Below are 23308 nucleotides of genomic sequence, written 5' to 3' on the forward strand. Positions count from 1 at the left end.
GCGAAACTTTGAAACGACAAAAGCAAAGCGTTACAAGATCGGTAATACAAAAAGAGACAGAACTCAATTGTTTACTGAAAAAATGCAAAAATTAGCCTCAAAAGGTCGAAACTATGATAAGAAAATGTTCACGTCCGTATTGCATGATGTTCATTAATAGCCTTACAAAGCCTTGAGCTTCAATTACCGAGCGGCGACTAACGCGCAAAAATTTGTGTCGACCCCTGTTGAGCCGAACACAAAAGTGTAGTCACAAAAAAAACTAAGTTTTAAACTTTTGTTATCAGTTATCTCATAAGAATAGGGATTAGATTAGAGTCCCAGCTAAAACTGGAGGTACTTGTTTGATTTTTTGACTTTGTTGTACTGATGCGGGATGAAATGGGTAATTTCAAAGTTTACAAATTGAGCTCACATTTTGTTTCGAAGGCTGTAGAAACTGTGGAAAGGTAAAAAGAGGTTAGCGGAGGATGCAGACACACAGGGTCAGGAAAGTACTTCCCAATGATACCATTTTTCCGACACTCTTCGCATACACAACCAATAATATGATCGATAACGCTACTGGGAAAAACCGAACTTTGAGTCTACAAAATTTCTTAAGTGACGCACGCCAATTATGAGCACATAATTGCTGAGTGACGCAAGCCAATCATGACCGAATAGCAGTACCAGTCAATTTTAAAAAAAATGCCAAAGAACATGCCTCAATTTATAGAGCGGGCGCATTTTAACTAGCATACGAAAAAATCATTAAAAACATTCGACCCTACGGAGTTTCGAACCCTCTTACTTTTTGCGGGTCTCCTTTTCTACCTCTATGCTAGAGATCAATGATACATTGAAGCTAAAGTATAAATAAAAATCTGCGTTAATATCCTTAGCATTGGCAGTACTTGATAGCTGGTTATAGATCAAAATGAACCTTTTCAAAATAAACACATTTTCTCGCAACAATATTGAATGGAAAAAAAGATAGTTCATTTTATAACGCAAGATTTTCTTGTGTAAAACTTGGTTAACTAGTTTTTGAGAAAGCGTCTCAAAAAAATTTAAAAAAAAACTGATCCCATACATTTTCATGAGACCTGTTTTATCAAACAAAAAAATTTTGCCCTTGAGAGTACACAGTATAATTTGACTAAATCGAGATAACATGAGCTAATATCTTTTTATTGGCAAAAAATGGAAAAACAAAGAAATCACAAAATTTTCACATTACGTAACTCTCAATTATATCAAAACCTGTTCAAATAAAAAACCCATGCATTGCAAAGCAAGCCAAAAAACTGCCTTCCAGGTGATATATTAATTTTCAAAAGCAGAAAAAGATTCGACGGAAACTTGGACGAAAACCACAATTTGGAAAAAAATTCAGTTTCGACCTAAATGATCATCGTTAATTTAAAATTTCGAGAAAATGATTATGTCAGCAGTCTGCACGTGAAGTTAACCATTCCTCCACAATTAACCATTCTGTGAACAAAGTTATTGACGGGGAAAAACCTAGTACCCGGTTGCAGCACCCTAGCTGATCTTAAACTTCAAACCTAGACGGTTAAGGAACTCCATGAAATAAAAACAAATTTCTCTCAACGATTTTCTGTTGCAGAATTATAGAAAATCGTTTATTGGGAAATGAGTTTTAAACTGATAACTTGCAGGTCGGAAACCTTCAGTCAAAAAGAAAACAACTGTCGCTTCTTTGAGACCGTTCGATTAAGCTGACGCAAAAATCAGTCTTTTAAAATCATCAAAACTTGTTACTTTACCAGTAAAAACCGATGTTATTTGAATACAATCGCTTGTTCTCCAACCATCGCGCTCGTATAATTAATTTAATTAATTATCATTTTAAACTAAAGCAAGTTTAAGTATGCAGTTCAAACTATCTGTTCTATAGTTTTGTTAATTAGTTTAACACTCGTTATGTATTAACTTCAGTATCGGCGTTCCACGAAGTATCCTGATCACTTCCCGAGTTCGAGCGACTTTGTAATACCTGCTCGTCATCTAAGAAATTACTTGGAGATACTGGTTTGATCCTTGCCAGTCCTTTAGTCAATGCGCTCTTCATCTTCACCGCTTTTCGCGTACTTGATACTCTAGTCGACATCTGTTGCAGTTTCTCGACTGCATAATGAGAATGTTTATTCTGCTTATTTCCTAGAGAATTGAGACAACTTTTGTGATCTCCACTTTGATTTCTACTCATAGGACTAAACGAGGCTCTTAGTCTGCGTTTCTGATTCATTGTTGAGGCAATGAGTGAATTAACTGGATTCATGGCGTTAGCTATCAGCCTGTTTCCTGGATGTTTTCTAGGCTGCGCTTCTATGAATTCGGGATCAGGACAGTCTGCTTCTTCTATATGATCCGACATTTGTTCTGCTAAATCAAGGTCTTCCAGAGGACTCAACAATTCTGGACCCTGTGGTAAAGGTGATCTAGTTATTTTTTCACACGTTTCATCCTCTTCGGCGCTATCATCTGTGTAGAACGGAGGCATTGACATCGGTAGGTGAAGTTGTGATAAAGATGACAAGCTATCGTGGAACTCCTCACTTGAACTCGTAGCTGAGAGTAAAGAAACACGAGGCGATAACTCAGTTAAACTTTCAACTGATGCTTCTTTGTCTAATAAAGAAAGTCTTTCCAAGTCACTGGTGTCTACAGGGGTATCTTGAAAATTAGGAACAGATAAGAATTTTGCCCCCGTTGCCGATGTGAGTTTTTCGCCGTCTCTGTTTTCGACTATGTCTTCTAAAGATTCGCTGTCACTAGCAACTACTGAACGTCCTTTCATGCTTGTCTCGGCTCCTTTCTGCAAATTAACACATCATTTTAAGACATCAGTCTAGACTAAAAGAGCTAAACAAAGCCAATAGAAAGTTAGAAATATAGCCAACAGACAGTTGGAAAAGTGTAATGAATGAAAAGAAACCGAAAAAAAACTGATTTTTAGAAAAAACTTCAAATTGCGAATTTTAAAGCTCTTTTCATTTCCCGAACAATTTATGTTTGATCTTTCTGTGATAAAATTAACCCAATTTGAGAAATCTCGATCAATGATTAACATTTTTATTTCTGCACTTAGAGCCGTTTTTAGCGCGGGGTGCGATTTGAGAATTATACAAACGCTAAAAACTAGTTTTTTCCCAATAAATTTAAGTTTTTTAGCATAAAGGTACCACTTGCGATACAACACAAACATAGAAAAAACATCAGACGAAAAAATTTAAATGCTGAAAAAAACTAGGTGAACCAATTTTTTTTTCATGTCTTGATAAAAAAAAACAATTAAGTGCCCAGCAAAAGCTGGAGGTACGTATTTGATATTGAATGAATTTGCTAACTGATGCAGCACGCAAAATATGATTTCAAAAAACTGGACTTTGCCCAAAACCATAGTTGTTTCTCTTTTAAAATAAGTGAGAAGAGCATAAAACTTATCGCAACCGGTTTTTTCAATTGAACTTTTCATCACAGATCTGATTGAGTAAAAATTTAGAATATTCGAACATTTTTTAAAAAATGGTCAAAGGTTCTAAGAAACGATCGAAAGACTTTCTAAGAACCATAATTTTTTTGAAAATAGGGCGTAGCTGCTTATGCAAAAGGAACTCACACAACCCGTAATTTCGGTTGAACACCAAAATGTTAGATTTGGGAGGGTAGTTTTCGAGAAAAAAAAACTTTCAAAAAGACGGTCGAAAAATACCGAGAGCCATAACTTATGGTGTCAGAAAAATTTGCGCTTAGCCGTAGAAGCAAATGAGCTTCTTACAACCCGTTCTTTGAATTGAACCCAAAATCTCATATATGACAGAGTTATAAAAAGATTACAAAACGGTTCAAAAAATCAGAACTTTGACTTTTCCGAGAGCAATAACTTTTTGTGTAAAAAAACTTTTGCGAGTGAGCGCTAATGCAAGGGAGACTCCCATTGATCCCTCAATATCAGATTTGAGAGGTTGGTTTTCGAAAAAAAATCACAAAACGGTCAAAAATCAATCAAAAATTTGAATGTTCCGAGGGCTGTAACTTTGTATACAAAAATTTGGGCGTAGATAAATAGGGAGGGAGCTTTTCAAAACCGCTTTATTCAATGAAAACAAAAACTCAGATTTGATAGTAGTTTTCGAGAAAAGAAAAAAAAACGGGTCAAATATTCACCCACAAAAATATGAGTCAAATACTCCCCCACAGACTTTTTCGAAGGCTGTAGACAGAGAGGTGACGTAAAAAGAGGCTCTAGGGGAGTATTCAGGCTCACATGTGAGTAGGCGGTCTCTCAATTGATACCCGTTTTTTTGAATAATAAGTTCAATAAGTTTGAAAATAATTTTTCATAACGAAACAAAAAGCAACTTCAACAAACCGATTGGTAAACATACAATCAACTTGAAAAGAGCAGAGGGGAGAGTTGAAATTGTGTTTCCCTTAATATGACCAAAAACTAGGTCATGAAGCCGATAATAAATAGGCCGAAATAATTTGGGCCGAGGAAACTTTTCTGCGATTTAGAACAACAAAGAAGGAAATACGAAGTCAGCAACATTAAAAAAATGCGCACATCAAAAAACGATTCCAAGATGCGGCAGCTAAGCCCGCAACAGATAAGCAGACAAATAATCGGCCGACAATTTTATTTGAAAAAGAATATTTCACGTTTGAAAAAAAAAACAGGTCCTGGTCAGATTCGAACCCAGGACCTTTGCCGTCCAAGGCATATTCGTTATCTCCAGGCTAAAATGGCTGGGAACGCATTGAAGTTTGAATTCCTTATGAGCCATGATACAAATGATTCTGTTAAACAAGTTATAACACGAAAAAGTCTATATTCTTGTTTGATAACGCTAATCATAAGCGTAATAACGATCGTTACTCAATCGCTTTACTCGCTCAAAAATTTCATGTGACAACTTTTTGGGAAATTTTTAAATGTTCGAATCACGACTGAACGGGCTTTAAATTGATATGTCACTCAACCCAGTCCGATGATTACATGTGGTACCTGATTTTGAGTGGGAAAAAAAGATAAAACTAACACGCACTCGAATACAAAAACCCTACCCATTTTCAATAGTCGGGCCAAAAAAGAATTTTGAGCCGGAACAAACTTACAGCTTCCAGAAAAAAATCATAACGACCTATAAAAGAGTCTGAACTACGTTCATCGACCATTACCGAGATATCATTTGTCATTAAATCTAATGCAACAACCGCGGCCCTTCAAGATTATGAACAGATCTTGTTTGTTCTTTCGCTCCAGTATAACAGATCAAGTGGCAAAAACTTTTATCATAGAGTTCCTTAGTAGTAGTAGTAGTAATGACCTGATTTTGGGTTGCGCTTGTTCCTGTGCTTTTCTGAGGCTGGGACTGTGATGAGGAGAAAAGCGAAGATATCTTGGGTGGAAATGACGTAGGGAGGAGTCTAGGCAGTTTGTTCAGCACCACATTTGCGTAACTCTGAACTGAATTCGTGGTCGGAGGTGATCCAGAGAGGGGCGTGTTTGGATTGGACTGTTGGTTTCCTGATTCTGATTTTGACTGCGACGACTTCGAGAGAGGCCAAGGTTTAGAGCTCGTGTCTTTCTCCCGTTGTGCAGGGTTAGCTGGAAAAAAGAAGATATCGCTGATTTTTATTCATTCTGTAAACAAAAATTTAATCGCCGAGAAAGTGATGGTTGAAGGCTAGCATAGGCGACAATGACCTGTTCTGAAAGGCTGCTTGCACTCCTTTTGTCCGATTCAATTGGCAATTCAATTCACTAGGATGGAACCGAAAAATAGCAATCCGACTAACCCTGGCGTTGTACATAGTGATGATGGTGGTGATGGTGACTGGTGGTGGAGCAGCTGTTCAGTTTGGTCAGCACACTCGTCACCTGTCGCATGTAGTCTGCCACAGACCAGGGAGGCTGGCCACCGTTGATATATCTCACGTAGCAGAAGCCATCCTCCGCCTTATTCTAAACAGACATCAATGCAAGTTAGACCCTCGGGTTGGGAAGAAACTGTGAAGTAGGGTGTTTTTGCCTCTTGATTTTGACAGCTTAACGGGAAAAGAAACCTCGTACGGGATTCGAGTGACGTATCATATTAAAGCCTTTTCTGCCATGGCTTCTAATTTGAAAAAACTCCAAAAAAAGTGTAGGGAAAACTCGACTAGTCTCATTTTTTTCAGAATAGACTTGATTAGAAACAGGGAGAGCTAAGCAAAGGTAGAAAAAAGGAGAACTTTTCAAAAAAAATTTTGCAGAAACTTTTTTGAATTTTTGATTCTCAAAATGGTGCTAAAAACTCAAAACGAAATTTACTCGAGTAAAATTTGAAATTCACGACCTAGATTAGGCACAACTAAGCAATTGTAAGCCTGTTCGCTCACCTTATTCGCTCGAAATTAGACGAAAAATCGAAAATTTGAGACCAGTTTTTCTTGACACCGGGACAATTTTTGAAACTTTTAGAAATCTTTTGGATCACGTTTGAAAGTGATTGCTCTTTCAAATCACGATTTAATATGATATATCACTCGACTCCTTCCGATGATTATTTGTGGTTCCTAATTTTGCGTGGAAAACAATTTCAAAAAATAAAACACCCGAATTACAGAGTTTTCAATGGTCGGAACAATTAGACAAGAATTTTATAAGCAGCTGATCACGAAATCTGATTCTACTGGAATTTCAACCGTATGTTACCTACTAACGAAACCATTTAACACAGAGGCGAAGCGGAGCTTCGCACCTCTTGCGATACAATATAAAAATAGCAGTGCAAGCCAGCAGACAGGAAAAGAAAGCCACTAAATCAAAAAGAAATACTTCAAAAAAACAACTTAGAAAATTCAAAAAATTGTCTGGAACTATGTTATATTTGCGGGAAAAAAACGTCCAAAAACACAATCAACGGCATATAATGAATACTAAAAAAATAACAAGCGGCAACTGAGCCGTCGAAACTTGAATAATTTCCAGTAAAACCGAAAACATATTTTTTGTCCTGAAAAAACTTTGAACTTTATATTATATTCCAGGAACTATAGCATTTTGTGCGAACCTTTGCCTTCCAAGTCGTATTCTTCGCCTCCAGGCTAATTGCCGGATACGCATTGAAGTTTGAATTCATTATGAGCCAAGATACACGTGCTTCTGTTAAACAAGTTGTTAACCCGAAAAAAGTCTATATTCCGGTTTGATAACGATGAAACGATGGGTGCACAAACAATTCGGCCAATTTGAAATTCAGCCAAAAATATACAGACAATTCAGCCAGTTTTACATAACGTTAGATTCGAAAGAAAAAAAATCGGAATTGGAGTTATTTCTCGGTTTAAGGTCGCCGGTGGGCACGCTACGCGCGTCGCGGCGATGACCGACTCTAAATTTCGTATGGAGTCCTACCCTCTGTTGACAAGCTCGCAACACGTTGGCGCGACTGCGGCGGTCATTTTTATTGGCTGAATTGTCTCTGGCTGAATTGTCTGCATACTTTTGGCTGAATTGTCTGAATTTCAAATCGGCTGAATTTTTCTTTGGCCGAATTGTCTGGACGCGGAAACGATGATAATCGCAAGCGTAAAGATTATAACTAGGACTTCGTTGCCTGGACTCTTTTGATCCTTCAGCTCTGGCTTTAATTTAACGACGTGCAAAACAATTTCACGCCGATATTTTTAGGATGTAGAAAGGAAAGGATAACGATATCAGCACTCAGCCAAGACTGTTTTACTTGAGCGATTTCAGCAGTGGAACTGGCTACGCAGTATTAAACAATAAACCCCAATCGATTTGTGCCCAAATTATTTTTTCAAACCTGCAAGTATTGGCATCCCAATTTCGAATCCATTTCGTCTTCACTTATCTCAAAAGTCGTAAATTTTACCGAGCCTTTGAGGAACGCAAGACTATCTAAGGACCGAAAACGGCCTGCATTTTTCACCATTCAGAAAACCAACAAGACTGCTCGTATCAGGGCAAAGCCCTGAATGTTCCGACTGCCTTTTAAGGTTTATGGAGCAGTAATAACATTAAAAAATTGAATGTAAAAAAATGAAAAAAAAAATTCTAAAATTTGAAGTTTTTTATGAAAATCATCCCCCCACACGCCATATAAAGGACAAAAGGATAGCTTTCGCTCCTTGTAACAAACCAATTATGGCAAATAAGCTTCTTTCAACCAATTTGGAACAATTTCTAAGACGGATTAACTCTCCTCTTACGCGTTAATAGCGCGAAATATATCGCGCGTTAATTGTCCTAAATTGGCCAAAATGCTAATCTTTAAACCCCCATAACTTTAGGAAAAATGATCACAGGTGAAATATCATTTCAAATTTGAGCTCAGGACAACAATACCTTTCGAGTGATATTTAAAAATTCCGTCAAAAATGGCTAGTTAAAGAGTCGAAATTTGTCTGAAGAAAAAAAAACCCACCCCGAGCACAAATATTCCGTTATTTTCGTAACGAAAGCCGGAACAATAAATTGGCTTACTTTAAAGTAATACCCCGCACGCAAGCCGTTCCGGTTTGATAGTTAGGACATTTATAGTAAGCGCGCGCACGCCTCTGTATTAATAGTTCGGACATATTAAAAGTAAGGACGCACGCAAGCCTTTCCGGTTTAATAGTTAGGACATTTATAGTAAGCGCGCGCACGCCTCTGTATTAATAGTTCGGACATATTAAAAGTAAGGACGCGCGCAAGCCTCTCCGGTTTAATAGTATCTGGTAAATGAAAATCAGCTGTACAAAAACAAACAATCACAAACGCTGACAAATTCTAAGGGTTTCTGATTCATCGGGCATACCGTTATTACTCAGAGGTCGACATTATTTAACGTTCCTAGGGGCCTGTTTTAACAGTGCATGCAATAACAATTTGCATGGAAACTAATGACGTTATTGGTTCAAAATAGGTGAACTAGAACAATGACATTGACTGACGTCGATGTTGTAGTATGCTGGTATGCGTTTGTGTTGTATGAAGTCCCTCCTCTCGTAGAACTGGATGGCGCCTGAGTTGGCGCAGAGCACGTGCAGGTAGACTGCTTTGATGCAGTCCTTCTCTCCACTCTTCACCTCCGTCATCAGACTGTCCATCAGCAGAGAGCCTGAAAAAAAACAACAACTTCCTTGTCTACCCCCCTTGACTTCCCCTGAAGTGAACAGGAGAACCTCCTTAAATATTAAAGTAGACTCTCAAGCGAAGAAGAACTCGCAGAACTATTTTACAGTTGCGGCCCAGTTGTCGGGAAATTGTATTCGGTCGACGAATTTGCATCGATAACGCCGGAAAACACGCTAATTTTGACGTCGGAAATCAAATTTTAATACTAATTTTAACAGTGAAACCGTTTTCAAAAATCTTGTAAGTCAAAAACGAAAGTTTTATACCTGATTTTGTTGATCAAGGTCGTTTAAAATGCCAACACATGTGAAAAAACTGTGCTTTTTATTCTGAGCAGTCGGTTATATTACATGATTTTTTTGGGCAAAAAAGGGTTTCGATCCGGTGCGAAATGCATAACGAGGGAACCAAACAAAGAGGCCCTAAATCAATTTCAGTCATGTTCGTTGAAACTTCAGTTCGCTGTCACAGCTATTTTAACCAAGCATTCATCGACTGATAAAAATTAGTAACAAACATAAACATGCATCCTATGAGTTTTCGACTGATACCATAGAGCAAAATTACTGTTAAATGCAACTGAACAATCTCACCTATTCCATTCTCGCGATATTCATCTTCCACTCCCAGACTGAGAAGATATGCCACTTTAGATCCAGCCGGACAACTGGTCGCCAATATGTCCGAGTCCTAAATTACACATCACAAACTTCAAACAATCAAGTCAACCAATAATTTTAAAGTATCAAAGATAACCCGTTGCTGTCCAAGATTAACAGAATGTTCCGACCACAAAGTTTTAAGAAAAAATCAAAAATACAGAAAAATAAAGTGACTTAAAAAAGTACGGGGTAGGGTGGTTTTTCCGACTGATTTCAACTACTTCTAATGAAAGGGCACACAAGAGTTAGCTGTGGAATCATACAGAGCCCTATTTGCCTGAATTCGGATTGTTGAAAGGTTTCGAAAACTTTGTCGATGTCGAGAAAAATCTGGTTCAAATTTTGGCTAATGGAACGTATCGTTTCTAAGACATAAGTATCGAATCAAAACAAGAACTGTAATTAATTTCAGTATCAAGGTCACACTTTCTCTTTCCTCTCGGCCACCTATCATCAAAAACATAGCCATTATGCAAGCAGTTGGAAAAGAGCCAATGAACGCAAGTAAACAAAAAAAATACTGACCTGTTTTTTGAAAAAAAATCTCAATTTTCAAACTTCAAAAAAAAATGGCCTTAAAATAAAGGTCTTGAAACACAATGGTTTTGAAACCCTTTGAATTTTGAGACTTTTTTAATAAGATAAACTGAATTTGAAAAGACTGGATTGCCTGATAGGCAAGTTTTTTTATTTCGCTGGAAATTAAATTCTAGTTTCGAAATTTGAATTCTATCACGTGTTTCAATACCTTTATATTTTTGCTGTTCGATAGTGGAGTTAGCCTTCGTTTTAACAATGAAAATGAGCTAAACTTCAATAGAAATCGAAAGTCAAACTGCGAAAAAGTAAAACCGAGCCTGAACAAATTTTATGACTTTTCCTCAAAAAAAACTAAGAAAAAAAATCATCACGACCTATTTAAGAGTCTGAATTACGTTCACTGACTCTAAAAACTTGGAAAAAAATCATCTTTTTTTAGATTTATTTCCATCAAAACTTTTCATCTAAATATGCCAAGATTGGGAGAAAAGGAGTGCATGCAATCCTGAAGGCAAAAACTTAAATAAGTTGTCATGATGTCATGAATAGCTTACTTATAATAGACGTGAAGAAAACCCACTTATGGGAAGTCTGGTGTCTGACAAAACCAAAGCTTTGCTCCAGTTTTTTTTTCAAACTGGGCAAATATTTCCATAAATTTTTTACAGAGGAAGAGGATTTACCTATCACCAACAATCCAGGACTAAAAAACCATATTTCCAAAAAAACTTTAAAAAGCTATAAAGGAATATTATTCAAACTTAAATAGAAAAAGAACAACTTTTTGCTAGAAATTTGAAAAACAACTCGAAAGCATCAAAAAGTACATCAACACAGAGGCGAAGTTGCATTTCGCATACATAAACAAAAATATGAACACATTTTATCGCAACAATATCTGCGTCGCAACAATATTTGCGACTTAGGTTGGAAAAAAAAGATAGTTCATGCTGTAACACAAGCCTTGCTTATGTAAATATGGCTAAAAAACAGCATCATAATCACAAGAGAGTAAAATAGCTGACATATCAACAAAACAGTTTTTTTTTGAAAAAATACCGACCAATACCAACCGACCAATACCAACTGAATTGCCAATAACTAGAATTGCCGATCACACTGAAATGCCAGTAGCTATTACAGGAGCGGTGATTTAATTCGAATCAAGCAAAGTTGAGCATATCAGCAGCTTTACTTGAGCAACCAAAAATAACGCCTCAAAAATAACGTACAATTTGATGAAAAAAACTCGTTGCTTGTGAATCTGATGACATATTTCTAAGCCGATGTGACTGATTAATTTCAATAATTTTCTGAAAAAAGCAATGCTCAATATCTCCTTCATGTCAGGTGGCAATAGCTTTAAACCTTGAAAGCACAAACAGGCGAAAAAAATTATGAAATTAAAAAAATGACTTACATCTGGGTTGAGGGCAGTTTTAGGTTTGACCTCTGCAATAATGACCCCCACTATTAGTCCTCTGTACACTGCAGACAAAGCAAAATACTTCTTGTCAGAGGTCACGTCATTGTACCACTTTTCAGGGTAACTGAAACAACAAAGACGCGGTTAATTTAAGTCGTTACCCGAAAAGGAAAAAGAGACTGCTTCTCTTTTCACAGTTGCAATCGCACTCGTTAAAAAGAACTTAAAACAGTACTAACTGGTTAAAATAACCAAAAAAATTGCATGTAATTTTTAAGCATAGGCAAAACAGCGGTTCGCCGTGATGAACTGTACAGCTCGTATGTTGGTCCTATCCATCCGTGGATAAATGGTCTTAATTAGGGTATAAGAAAAGGCTATGTCGTGGTAAATTATCCGTCAACAACACTTCGACCCACGATAATCCAAAATGAAATCCGGGAAGCAGGGAACTCAACAGTAGCGAATTCAAGGGTGAGGCCTTCTTCCCCGGGGATTCGACCCCCTGGTGAACCAAAGGATCCCCTTAGATACTATCTTGACACATCTATTTTTGGCCGACCAATCCCAACATTTTTCTAAAGATGCCTAACTAATTTTGATAGGAGAGCGCGCCAAAATGCGATTTATTGGTTGAAACCTTCCGAAAATACCTAAAACGCATTTTTGGTCTGTTTTGTCAAAAATTCTGAAACATTATTCAGCGCAGAAAATTTGATTAAGTAGATTCTATTATAGTGATTTTAGAGAGCTCGGAAAATCAATTTGGTCGGCTTAAAAAGATCGACAAAATTTTCGGAAACTTTTTGAAAATCACCTAGCCCCACCCCGCCACCACACCCCTCCTCCTGACCTCTTGACTGTGATTAGAAACGCTTGCTGTAAAACGTCGAATTCCCGAATAGAGGCTCTTGATCGCTCTGGTATTGAAAAACAAAAAAATTGACTAACTAGAAGAAAAATTCAATTCCAAGATTCTAAGACTTCACAAAGGGGAAAAAAGAAACCTAGCGCGACCCGTTCATTTAAAATATCGCTTCCCGCTGTATATCTTTGAATATGATCGGAGTAAATATTTAAATCCAATCACATACCATAACTAACTTTTACAACATTTACGGTAAAACCTACCTGTTCGCAGTCAGACCGCTTTCAGAAGAAAAAGGATAGAACTGTTCTCAAACACTAATAATTTTACCATTACTTTCTAGAATCTATTGAGATCTAGCAAATAAGAGTAACTATTGTGCAACTGCAGCCACTCCATTGCTTCAAACGAATTTTTATCTGTTAAAAATGGTTCAGAAATAGATCGATATCCAGCCAATTTCATCATAAACAGAACGATTTGAAAAATAAAAAGGGTCATATCTCCTGAAAATACAGGGGCGTACTATTGTACTATTTTGAGATATCCGTTTTTGGTGACGAACCCTGAAATGTTTCTAAAGGCGCCTTTGGCGCCAATCTATACTAAATTTGAGCGGGAGCGCGCACCGAAAAAACGTGATTTTTTGGTCAAAACTTTCCCAAAAACGCCTTTTTCGGCCTGTTTTTTTTCCAAATTTTACCTGCGACGCAGAAATTTTGGCCAAAACAGGGTCTTTGTACTGCTTTACGAGGGCTCGGAAAACCAATTTGGTCGACCTAAAAAAAGGTTGACAAAACTTTCGAACTTTTTTGAAAATCCGTCCCCCCCCCCTCGAGAAAATCCTAGATCCGCCCGTGCACTGGGTTCCAAAAATATTTAATTGCAACCAAAAGAACAAGATGCAAGAGAGGTGCAATTTCTAGAATTAAGAAAAAGTTCTAAAATATAGCCAATGCAAGGAAGCAGAAAAAATGACTTGTTTTTCGAAAAAATCTCAACTATCGAATATCAGAGAAAAAAATAGATGGTCTTAAAGCTCTTTGAATTTCTAGAACAATTTATCATTGGCACCCCAATTTGAGAAAACTCGATCAATAAGTAGAACTACAATTTCTCTGGAAAATCTGAAAATTAAACTCCCTTTTCCGAACTACTAGTCGGTCATGTTTTAGTGAACTTTACACTTTTGCTATTCAATAGTGAAATTTCTCTTTCTTTTAACAACTTTAATGAACTGAACTTGAAAAACATCAAAAATCAAACAGCGGAAAATCAAGCTTACATCAGACCTAAACAAGAGTAGTCACTAAGTTCATGACTAATACACATTTTTTTAAAAATCATTAATTACTTTAAAGGGAATCATGTTCAATTAAATTCAACAGCCCGTTCCAATCTCATTTCCTGTCACCAATAGTTTAATCCAGCGTAATAAATAAAAAAAAAATCGATAAAAATTCTCGGCTTATGTAAATTCTAAGAAATTTCAAAAAGTTTCTACACAGAGGCGAAGTTGCACTTTGCATTCACGCAAAAACATGACCCTTTAGGGGAAAAAACTGAATGAGTAAGACTTTGATTCTACATAATTTCTGAAGTAACGCACGACAATTGTGAGTCTACAGAATTGCTACGCGACGCAAGCCAATTATGTCGAATTAGCATTACTAGCTATTGATCTTATGCACATACAGCAAAAAAGAACACTTTCAAAATGAGCGCTAAAATTTGCGGCTTAGGTTGGCAAAATGAGAGTTCATACTATCACAAGCTTTGCTTGTGTAAAAAACGGTCAAAAGAATTTCCAAAATCCATAAACTTCTGCAAAAAAGCAGGTTGTGGCCGCTTAAGCAGTGTAGATTCGCACAACCGGGTTTCTTTATTAAACACAACCTGAGATTTAGCCTAAAGTCGAAAAGTTTAAAAAAAACTGCCAAAATTTCGACTTGTTTGAATGCCAAAACTTATTTCTTTAACAAACTAGGCATAGCCAGTTATAGAAGTAGGCTTTCAACAAGCTGTTGTTTCGATTGAAGCTTTTATATCAGAATTGGCAAGAGAGTTAGCGAGAAAAGTCCAAAAAACGGTCAACAAATCAAAAATTTGACATTTCCTAGAATCATAGCTTCTCTTGTGAAAAAATAGCGCATAGCCGCTTATGCAGAAGGGACTCAGTCAACAATTAGAGTCGATTGCACCAAAAATCTCAGATTTGGGAGGTAGTTTTCGAGAAAATTCAAAAAATTTAAAAAACTGTCAAAAAATCTACTTTTCCGAGGGCAATTAATTTTTGCTTTAAAAAACTTTGTGAGTAGCCGCTAATGCAGGGGGCTTCCCACAACCCGTTATCTCCATTGAACCCACAAAATCAGATTTGAGAGGTCTAAGAGCTGGGAGAAAAGTCAAAAAAAATCATAAAACAGTCAAAAATCAAAAACTTGACTACTCCGAAGGCCATAACTTTATGTGTAAAAAAATTGGTTGTAGCCGCTCATTGAAACCTAAAACTCAGATATGAGTTCAGGTTTTCGAAAAAAAAAATATGGGTCAAATTTTCCCCTACAACCTTTTTCAAAGGCTGTAGACAGAGGGTTCAAGTAAAAAGAAACTCTAGTGGAGTATGGAAGGACACAGAGCAGGCACTTTTTCAATTGGTACTCTTTTTTGAAAATCAATAGAAGCTTCTGCGAAAAACTAAAATTTTTCCACAAAAGTTTGAAAATAATTTTCCATAATAAAAAATTTCAACAACCCGAATGGTAAACATACAAGCAAATTGAAAAGTGCGGAGGGAAGTGCTAATCATGAAATGACCCACAAGTAGGTTATTAGACCGATACAAAATATGCCAAAACAATTTGGACCGAAGATTTTTTATCGAAACCAAATTAAAAAGAAAGGAAATAGAAGTCAAGTTAAGTAAATTTACCAACTGTAGGGGTAGGGTAAATCCAGGGTGGCCACTTGGTTGGGAATAAAAAAGATACCTCATTCATATTCCTGAAAAAGATACCAAAAAGTAACCAAGTTAAATTTTGCTTTAAAAAAAGACACTTTCAGACACCGCTAAAACCTGTTGAAAACAAATGACTGCAAAATTTAATTTTTTACAGTTGATTAACAAACGAAACAGCAACTGAATCGCGGTCAGCTTCAAGCTTGGATTTCTTCTTTTCCAGATGCTCGACCAGCTCTTTTGCTTTTTTGAGCTCATCGTTGGTAGAAGAGATGTCTTTCTGCACTGCTCCTGGCGTTCTGCGCTTGAACACCTGTAGCTCCGATCTAAGGTCGTCCGCGTACGCTCTTTTTCTGGTGTTTGCCACATTTTTTGATTTCGTCAAATCTTTGTAAGCTTTCGATGATACTTTGATTAGTTGATGCAACTCAGCGGGTACAACATACGTTTCGAAACTGTCCCGGTCCCAAAACTCTTGGATTATTCGTAGAGCGTCATAAACCTCGAAAGTTAACGCGTTCGTATACTCTGTCTCTGTCACTTTCATTGCCGAGAAGCCAGACTCAACAACCATGTTGTGCCCACAAACAATCATAACAGATTCAACTAACGTTCGGAGTTCTGAGAACGCGTCCAACTTTCCCGTCAGATACGAAAAGCGCAAATCGGCAGATTGGTTGTCGCAGCTGAACTTGTAAGCTGTGAAAGCGTCAAGAACGGCGGAGCAAGATAAATGCAAATACATAGACAAGTTGTCCAAATGTTTGATTTTCTTATCAGTGAAATCTGTTAACGGAATGAACAATACATAACAATATCTCGTCAGTGTACATTTCAGGAATGGCAAAAACCGCTTGAGAAGCTCGTTCAACTGAAACTCGTTATGAGTGTTCCACTGCTTGACAATGCCAAATAAACTAAATTGTCAAAACTCAGATGATAAAGAGCAAGCGCGCTTTCGATGGCGGCAAAAACTGCATTTGCATCTTGAAGCTTAACGTCGTCTAAAGTTTTCGCCGACGACGTATTCCTCAGAAACTCTTCGATATTCAGCGAAACGTCGAGCTCAATTGTTGTCATGTACCGGCAAAAACGCGTACCATCCGCAAAATGAACAATCCAGAACTCCAAACGCGATTTTCTATTATAAGTTGTTTCATCGACGTGCAGCCCAAAAAGTTTACCGCTGTATAGGTTCCGAAACTGCTCTCGGGCGTAAGGAGCTAGTGCATGTACTGCAATATAACTGGCTTTGGTTTTTCCGCAGTTGAGAGACGTGAATGATGAATCAGGAAACATTTTCTTGTACTTAGATCGTTTGCGGTTAACAGTCGCTAGACCGAAATGTCTGTTTATTCAAAACAAGACTCAAAACGTGCAATGCCACTAAAAGCAACAGTAAAAAATATTCGAAGCAAAAAAAACTAAAATTATTTGATCAGTCATATTGGAATCAAAGATTTGAATCTACCAAAAGCCATAACTTATCTGTCGAGATAAAGCACCTAGACATCACCCGCCATAGGTTCGAGACTATGAAATTGGAGAACAATTCTTTTTATCTTCAGATTTTTGAAAACTTTTGAAGAAAACATAAAAACCGTTATATCTGATACCAAAAGGATTTGATCAAGCGTATTGGAAGGACACATCTGCAACCTCTGAAAAACCTAAAGGCATCCCACCGTAAGGCTGCGAATTTCAAATAATTCGAGAATCCGTAACAAAATGTCAAATCTTGGGAAAAAAGGATCCGAGCAGTCACAGCTGGCAGTCATCTCACTAGTTTTAAATATATAATTTTTCAGCAAAAAAAAACGTTGCGAAAGATAGAACACTTTTTTGAAGCACTCTTTTGCGATGAAAAAGCACACACCAAACCCAATCATTTCCAAGCTACATAATCTGCACAAAAAAAATAAAAAATTCGTAGTCTTAAACTTTTCATTGCACAGAGGCGGAGCTACGCTTGGCAAACAAGCGCGAAAACGACAAAAAAGCCGCTCTATTAAGTGAAATAGTGAAAAAGGGATATAATCCTCGAATAAGTAAAATTTTTGCTACGTGTCGGATTCGAATAGGCGACCCAAAGATTTGGAATCTCACTTCCTTCCCTCTCAGTCACGCATGCTTACATATTGTCAAACGTTAGCCACGATTAAAGCAGAGAACAGATGATCTGAAACTTCCAATAATTCAGATCGTGCTTATATAGCATAAGTGTCACCAAATGAGCACTTTTATTCGCGAGTTTGGTGACACTTATGTGCACTTTTAAAAGATAAAAGTGCACATTTTAATGAGCACTTTTATGTAAAATGCAGCGGCCTAGCCCGCAGCAGTGATCACTATGACGATTTCAGTTGTCATCGCTGCACCTCCCAATTTCATTCAGCTAACGTCAAGCATGAATGCAATCCCCCAACCCTAGCTACAACCACGCTCCCCCAAATGCACCCTCACCCTTCCACTGCCTCACACTCACAAAACACAGGAGAGTTTTCCACTATAGAACCTAGAGCAATACAAGACCCATGGTCAAACCCCTGTCCAGAACTCATAGAAACCACCAGGAAAATATACACCGAAGTGGTCCACTGGAAACCGGTCTTTATGATCTTGTCAAAAAATAAAGTTGGTTATAACTTCATTGAAACCCTCAATAGAACTTTGAACAGCCTGATGGAAAACAACGAAAATACCTGCGCAATGCACGCAGCAATGATTTTTTCCACACTTATTACTGTGCAAAACAAAGTCCGAAATTGATGGATCTTTATCCAAAACAATAGCAAGGCGACTTAAGCAATGGCAAGACGGAGACCTGGATGGACTATATAAGGAAGGAAAGGCGCTACAAATGCGCTTGTTGAAAGGAAGTAGAAGAAAAACTGAAACTGAAACAACAGTTCAACAAACTAATGAGTACTGGAAAAATATCAAGCGCAATTGCAAAACTAACAGACACATCTAAAGGCGTTCTTTCGCTCGACGAGATTGTCAAAGGTAAGACAGTAGAACAGACTCTCATAGAGAAACACCCACCATCTAAACCAATTGATGAGAACTATATTACACCAGTCTCAAACGAAACAATTCCTTTCCATCCATCGATATTTGATCAGATAAACGGTCAACATATCAAGAAGGCAGCCATGAGAACGCACGGATCGCATGGACCATCTGGCCTCGATGCAAATGAATGGAGACGTATTCTAACACACTTCGGGCAACAATCAGTTGAAATTTCAAAAACAATTGCTAAAATTGCCAAAAAATTGGCCACAGAAGAACTAAATCCAGAACTAATGGAACCATATAACGCATGCAGATTAATACCCTTAGATAAGAATCCAGGGGTAAGACCCATAGGCATAGGAGAAGTTATGCGTAGGATAATAGGGCGAACAATAACTAAATGCCTAAAAAACGAACTCATGTCGCTCGGTTCAAACTACCAACTCTGCCTAGGACAAAAATGTGGCATTGAATATGCGATCCACACATTAAGAGATCAATACAGCAAAACTTCCGCCGATGCTGTTCTACTGATAGATGCCGAAAACGCTTTCAACTCGCTGAACCGAAAGCTGGCATTAAAAAACATCGAAAATACCTGCCCTTCCCTTTTAACAGCGATTAAGAACTCCTACTCCAATCCATCTAAACTATTCGTTAACAAAAAAACAATCTACTCAAGAAGGGACAACCCAGGGGGATCCACTAGCAATGGCCATGTACGGTCTAGCCGTAATACCCCTTATAAAACTTTTATCAGTAGACGATGTAACCCAGAAATGGTACGCAGACGACGGAAACGCAGTCGGTAAATTAAGCAATCTACGAACCGTCCTCGATAAAACTATATCACTGGGTAAATTTTTCGGCTACCACGTGAAAGCATCCAAATGCCAACTCATTGTCAAGGATGAAAAACTCGGTGAAGCTCAGCAAATCTTCGCAAATACAGGAATCACTACAAAGGCAGGAGCCCGAGTGCTTGGTTCAGTTATATGAACAGAATCTGAATGTAAAAAGTTCCTGGAATTTCAACAGAATGAGCAAATCAAAATTTTGAAAAAACTAACGAAAATCGCTTAAACCTCCCCTCAAAAAGTTTATGCCTGCTATACTAAAGGAGTTCAAGAAAAGCTTTCATTTCTTGCCAGAACAACGCCTAACATTATGGAAAACTTGAAAATATGTGAAAGTATTATCAAAGAACAATTATTACCTAACCTAGTCGGTAAAGACACTTTAAACCCCCAATTCCGTGAGATATCTTCCTTACCCCTTAAAATGGGCGGACTTAATATCAAGCTGCCATCCGATCATGAAAGCTACCTAGAATGGTCTAAGGAAACATCACTAGTACTGGAATCTCAAGATCCTATTACAGCAGTAACACAGCAAGAAAAAATATGTACGAAAATTAAAAAATTGAAAACTGGTAGAAAAAATCGAAAAAAAAAACAACCTCATTAACTCTTTAAATGAAACAGATAAATACGCAATCGACCTGGCCTCTGAAAAGGGAGCCTCTAAGTGGCTCAATGCTCTACCACTGAGCAGATACAACTTCAACCTGAATAAATCAGAGTTCAGAGATGGTATTTACTTAAGATACGGATGGGAACCAACCAAAACCCCACTCACATGTGCATGTGGTGCTGATTTTAACTTGACACATGCGCTTCACTGTGCAAAGGGTGGTTACACACACATCAGACACAATGAAATTAGAGACACATTCGCCAACCTAATGAACGAGGTTTGCCATAACGTCGAGATTGAGCCGAAACTTCAGCCGTTGCAAGGCGAAAGCTTTGTCAACAATTCAACCACAACTAAAGATGAGGCACGACTTGACATTAAGGCAAACGGACTCTGGGGTTCACGATTCAGCCGCGCTTTCTTTGATGTGAAAATTTTCAACCCCCATGCTTAAACATCGCAAAAACTGCATAAGGATGCATACAAATACCACGAAACGCTGAAGAACTCCAAATATCAGCAAAGAATTTTAAACGTAGAGCAGAGTAGCTTCTGCCCGCTAATTTTTGGATGCACCGGTGGCGCTGCTCCAACAGCCACGCGGACGATGCAGCGATGGGCCGAAAAACTAAGTGAAAAAAGACAAAGCTATCCAGAATCTATAAACTACATAAGAACTAAAATAAGCTTCGCGCTCCTGAGGAGCTCTATACTTTGTATAAGGGGGTGCAGATCGCTACGCAAAGTTCAATTTATCGACAACTCCATAAGCGCTATTGTAGAGGAAGGACGGCTAAGATAAATTAACATTACGACGATGCATTTAATGCTGATTTATGACTTCATTGCTGATATATATGCATTTTTATATCGCTGGTATGGCCCTATCCAGCTTGTGCACTTACCGTTACTAAACGGAAGGGCCCCTTTTGTAATTTAGTTTTTTAAAAAGTTTTATTCGCGAGTTAGGTTGAAGAAAGGTAGCTTTATGTTTCACTTCTAGCTAGCAACTACTTACACTAAACTCGCGGGTGTAAACAGTTCTCGATCAGCAAAATACACCAAAAAAAAACAAATCGAAAACAATTTTATTTGAAGCCAAGCAAAATTTGTTCACAAACAATATCCGTTGAGAGGAGAAAAATAAAAATAAAAAAGTCTAGCACTCGCAAAAAGGGGAGCTTTAAAATTCCGAGAAAAGAAAGGAAAATGAAATGAAGTAAATGGAATTTGAAAACCTAATGGGATTGGCAGCCTACAAGATTCGAATCACTGACCTGTGGGTTATCAAGTTACGACAGTAGTTAGTTGACCTTGCACTTATGGTCATTACCAGGTCCTCTAATAAAGCGGATATACAGAAAAAACTAAATCGTTCGCCAGCGAAATTGAACGCACAATGATCACTAATTTATACAATTTAGGTTGGAAAAAGTCAATTCCTATTATAACGAGCGTTTTCCTGGAATACAGATCAAAAACTTAAAACATTACTCCAAATTCGAACCTATGTCTGCTATCTTACTGTCCTCTCTTGGTTGTTTTTAAAGCTAAGCTCTTAATTCTTTTATTTAAGATGAGATTCCAGTAAAAAAAACCACGCATTATGCGCAACCCATGCAGTACAATCGGTAAAAAAACAGAAGTCGAAAAAAAGTTACACGAGAAAACCGTTGCTTAACTCAGGCGAATATCCACATACTTACTCACTGAAGACGGAAGTTACTCACTCAATAGGGAAGAACTTTCTGCATAACTCTTTTACTCGAGGTTTATCTTCAGTATCCAGGAATTTCAGTTGAATTCCTATTTTGATTGCTCTTTGTCCGGCTAGTTTCCGAGTCGCTTCCACTGCATTCATGGTGGCCACATGACGATTAAATAACCTTTTTGGTTCCCAGAGGAAATTCTATTGAGTCACTCTGAAAAAAAAAGAGATCAATTAATCTTCTTTTTTTAAGGAAGATCACTTATATGCAGTTGGTTAACAATAGTATAACCATAACAGAGGCGAAACGAATCTTCGCACCACTTGTCATACTGAAAATGCATGTGAATCGAGAAAAATTTCAAGAAAGAACAAAAAACTAGATCTTTCAACCAGGTAAAGAAATCAGAAGGTCAAAAGTATCATAGTAACCGAGGTTACAGTCATGAGTCCCTTCATCATGTATTCCAGTCAAAATCCTTGGAATCTTTTAGATATGGAAGTGATAATGATAAAAGAAGATGACAAGTGTTTAAGTCCTTTTCAATTAAAATCGATACGGGCTACGTTTCTTCAATAAGAACACGCAACTCGACACGAGATAATATAATATACAAGTGTTACAAGTAAAAAAACTTCGTCGAAAGTTATTTTGTCATTTATTGTTCCAAGTACGTAAGCGGCTTTCGCAATCTGTATTGCCAGGGAGATTCTCTGTTTTAAAAAGCTGCCTGCTCTGGGTTCCGGGGCCGGCCGCGCCCTGAATTTCAAAAGCTAGCGGTTGAAAAAGATATCCATAATTTACAAGATCTTTATACTTGTCAATTTTTCGCTCTTCCGCTTTTTCAAAAAACAGTAAATTACCAATATACAAAAATATACAGACAGCAACATATTTACGGTTGAGATTGAAACAACGTATAACATAACAAACAAAAATTACAGGCTAAAAATAACAAGTTCAGAGATAAAAAAATGTCTTCGAGACAGTCTGACTCCTTGAGTGTGCCGACAACCGAGGCAGCATTTCCAATTTGCAAAGCTATGGAAATTCTCTGCTTTAAAAACGAGGAAGCGCGGGGTTCGAAAGAAGTCTCAGCCAGTCTTCTTCCTAAATCACGCAAGAAGATCTCGGTCTCGCTTCCACAAGCTCCCTGTTTTTCAAATGCCACTGGTTGAAAGGCGTAGCCGTCACGAATAAGAGGTCGTATTTGCGCGTTTTCAGAATTTCTGCTTCAGATACAGCTTTACCAGCAATTAAATGGGGATCAGAGATGCGAGATGGAGCTAATCCGTCAACAACAGTAGCATCCCATAGGAGGGGGGAGCCACGAATCCATGGAGTCAGTGTCAAGCCATCCGGTCTTTTTGCATCGGTTCTACATAACCCAGGAGGTTCTAGGACTGAAGGAATGTGAATTGATCCAAGCGACTCTTTAATGATTTGATTTAGCATGGAATGTCTTGCAAATCAAATCTTCCAAGCGACTCTTCCGCTTCAGCGGCAGCCGT

The 23308-nt window shown here is 37.8% G+C and overlaps 3 protein-coding genes across 3 annotated transcripts in view; 2 read left to right on the forward strand and 1 right to left on the reverse strand.

Annotated features, from left to right (window-relative positions):
* LOC134848411 (TBC1 domain family member 25-like) overlaps positions 1-23308 on the forward strand; it is a 548746-nt gene that overhangs the window by 394950 nt on the left and 130488 nt on the right. The gene's annotated exons all lie outside the window — the stretch shown is intronic.
* The window catches only part of LOC134848414 (RNA polymerase II-associated factor 1 homolog), a 201036-nt gene that overhangs the window by 116685 nt on the left and 61043 nt on the right, over positions 1-23308 (forward strand). The gene's annotated exons all lie outside the window — the stretch shown is intronic.
* Positions 1806-22018, reverse strand: LOC134847783 (uncharacterized). The gene is made up of 7 exons (XM_063864998.1): positions 21819-22018; positions 11762-11891; positions 9733-9829; positions 8956-9122; positions 5812-5977; positions 5340-5620; positions 1806-2824 (listed from the first exon to the last, which is right to left on the reverse strand). Exons 1-7 carry the CDS (start codon positions 21947-21949, stop codon positions 1928-1930), a joined length of 1869 nt encoding a protein of 622 aa, XP_063721068.1. The 5' UTR covers positions 21950-22018; the 3' UTR covers positions 1806-1927.

The sequence above is a fragment of the Symsagittifera roscoffensis genome, chromosome 6 (genome assembly GCF_963678635.1).
Source record: "Symsagittifera roscoffensis chromosome 6, txSymRosc1.1, whole genome shotgun sequence".
NCBI classification, from domain to species: domain Eukaryota; kingdom Metazoa; phylum Xenacoelomorpha; order Acoela; family Convolutidae; genus Symsagittifera; species Symsagittifera roscoffensis.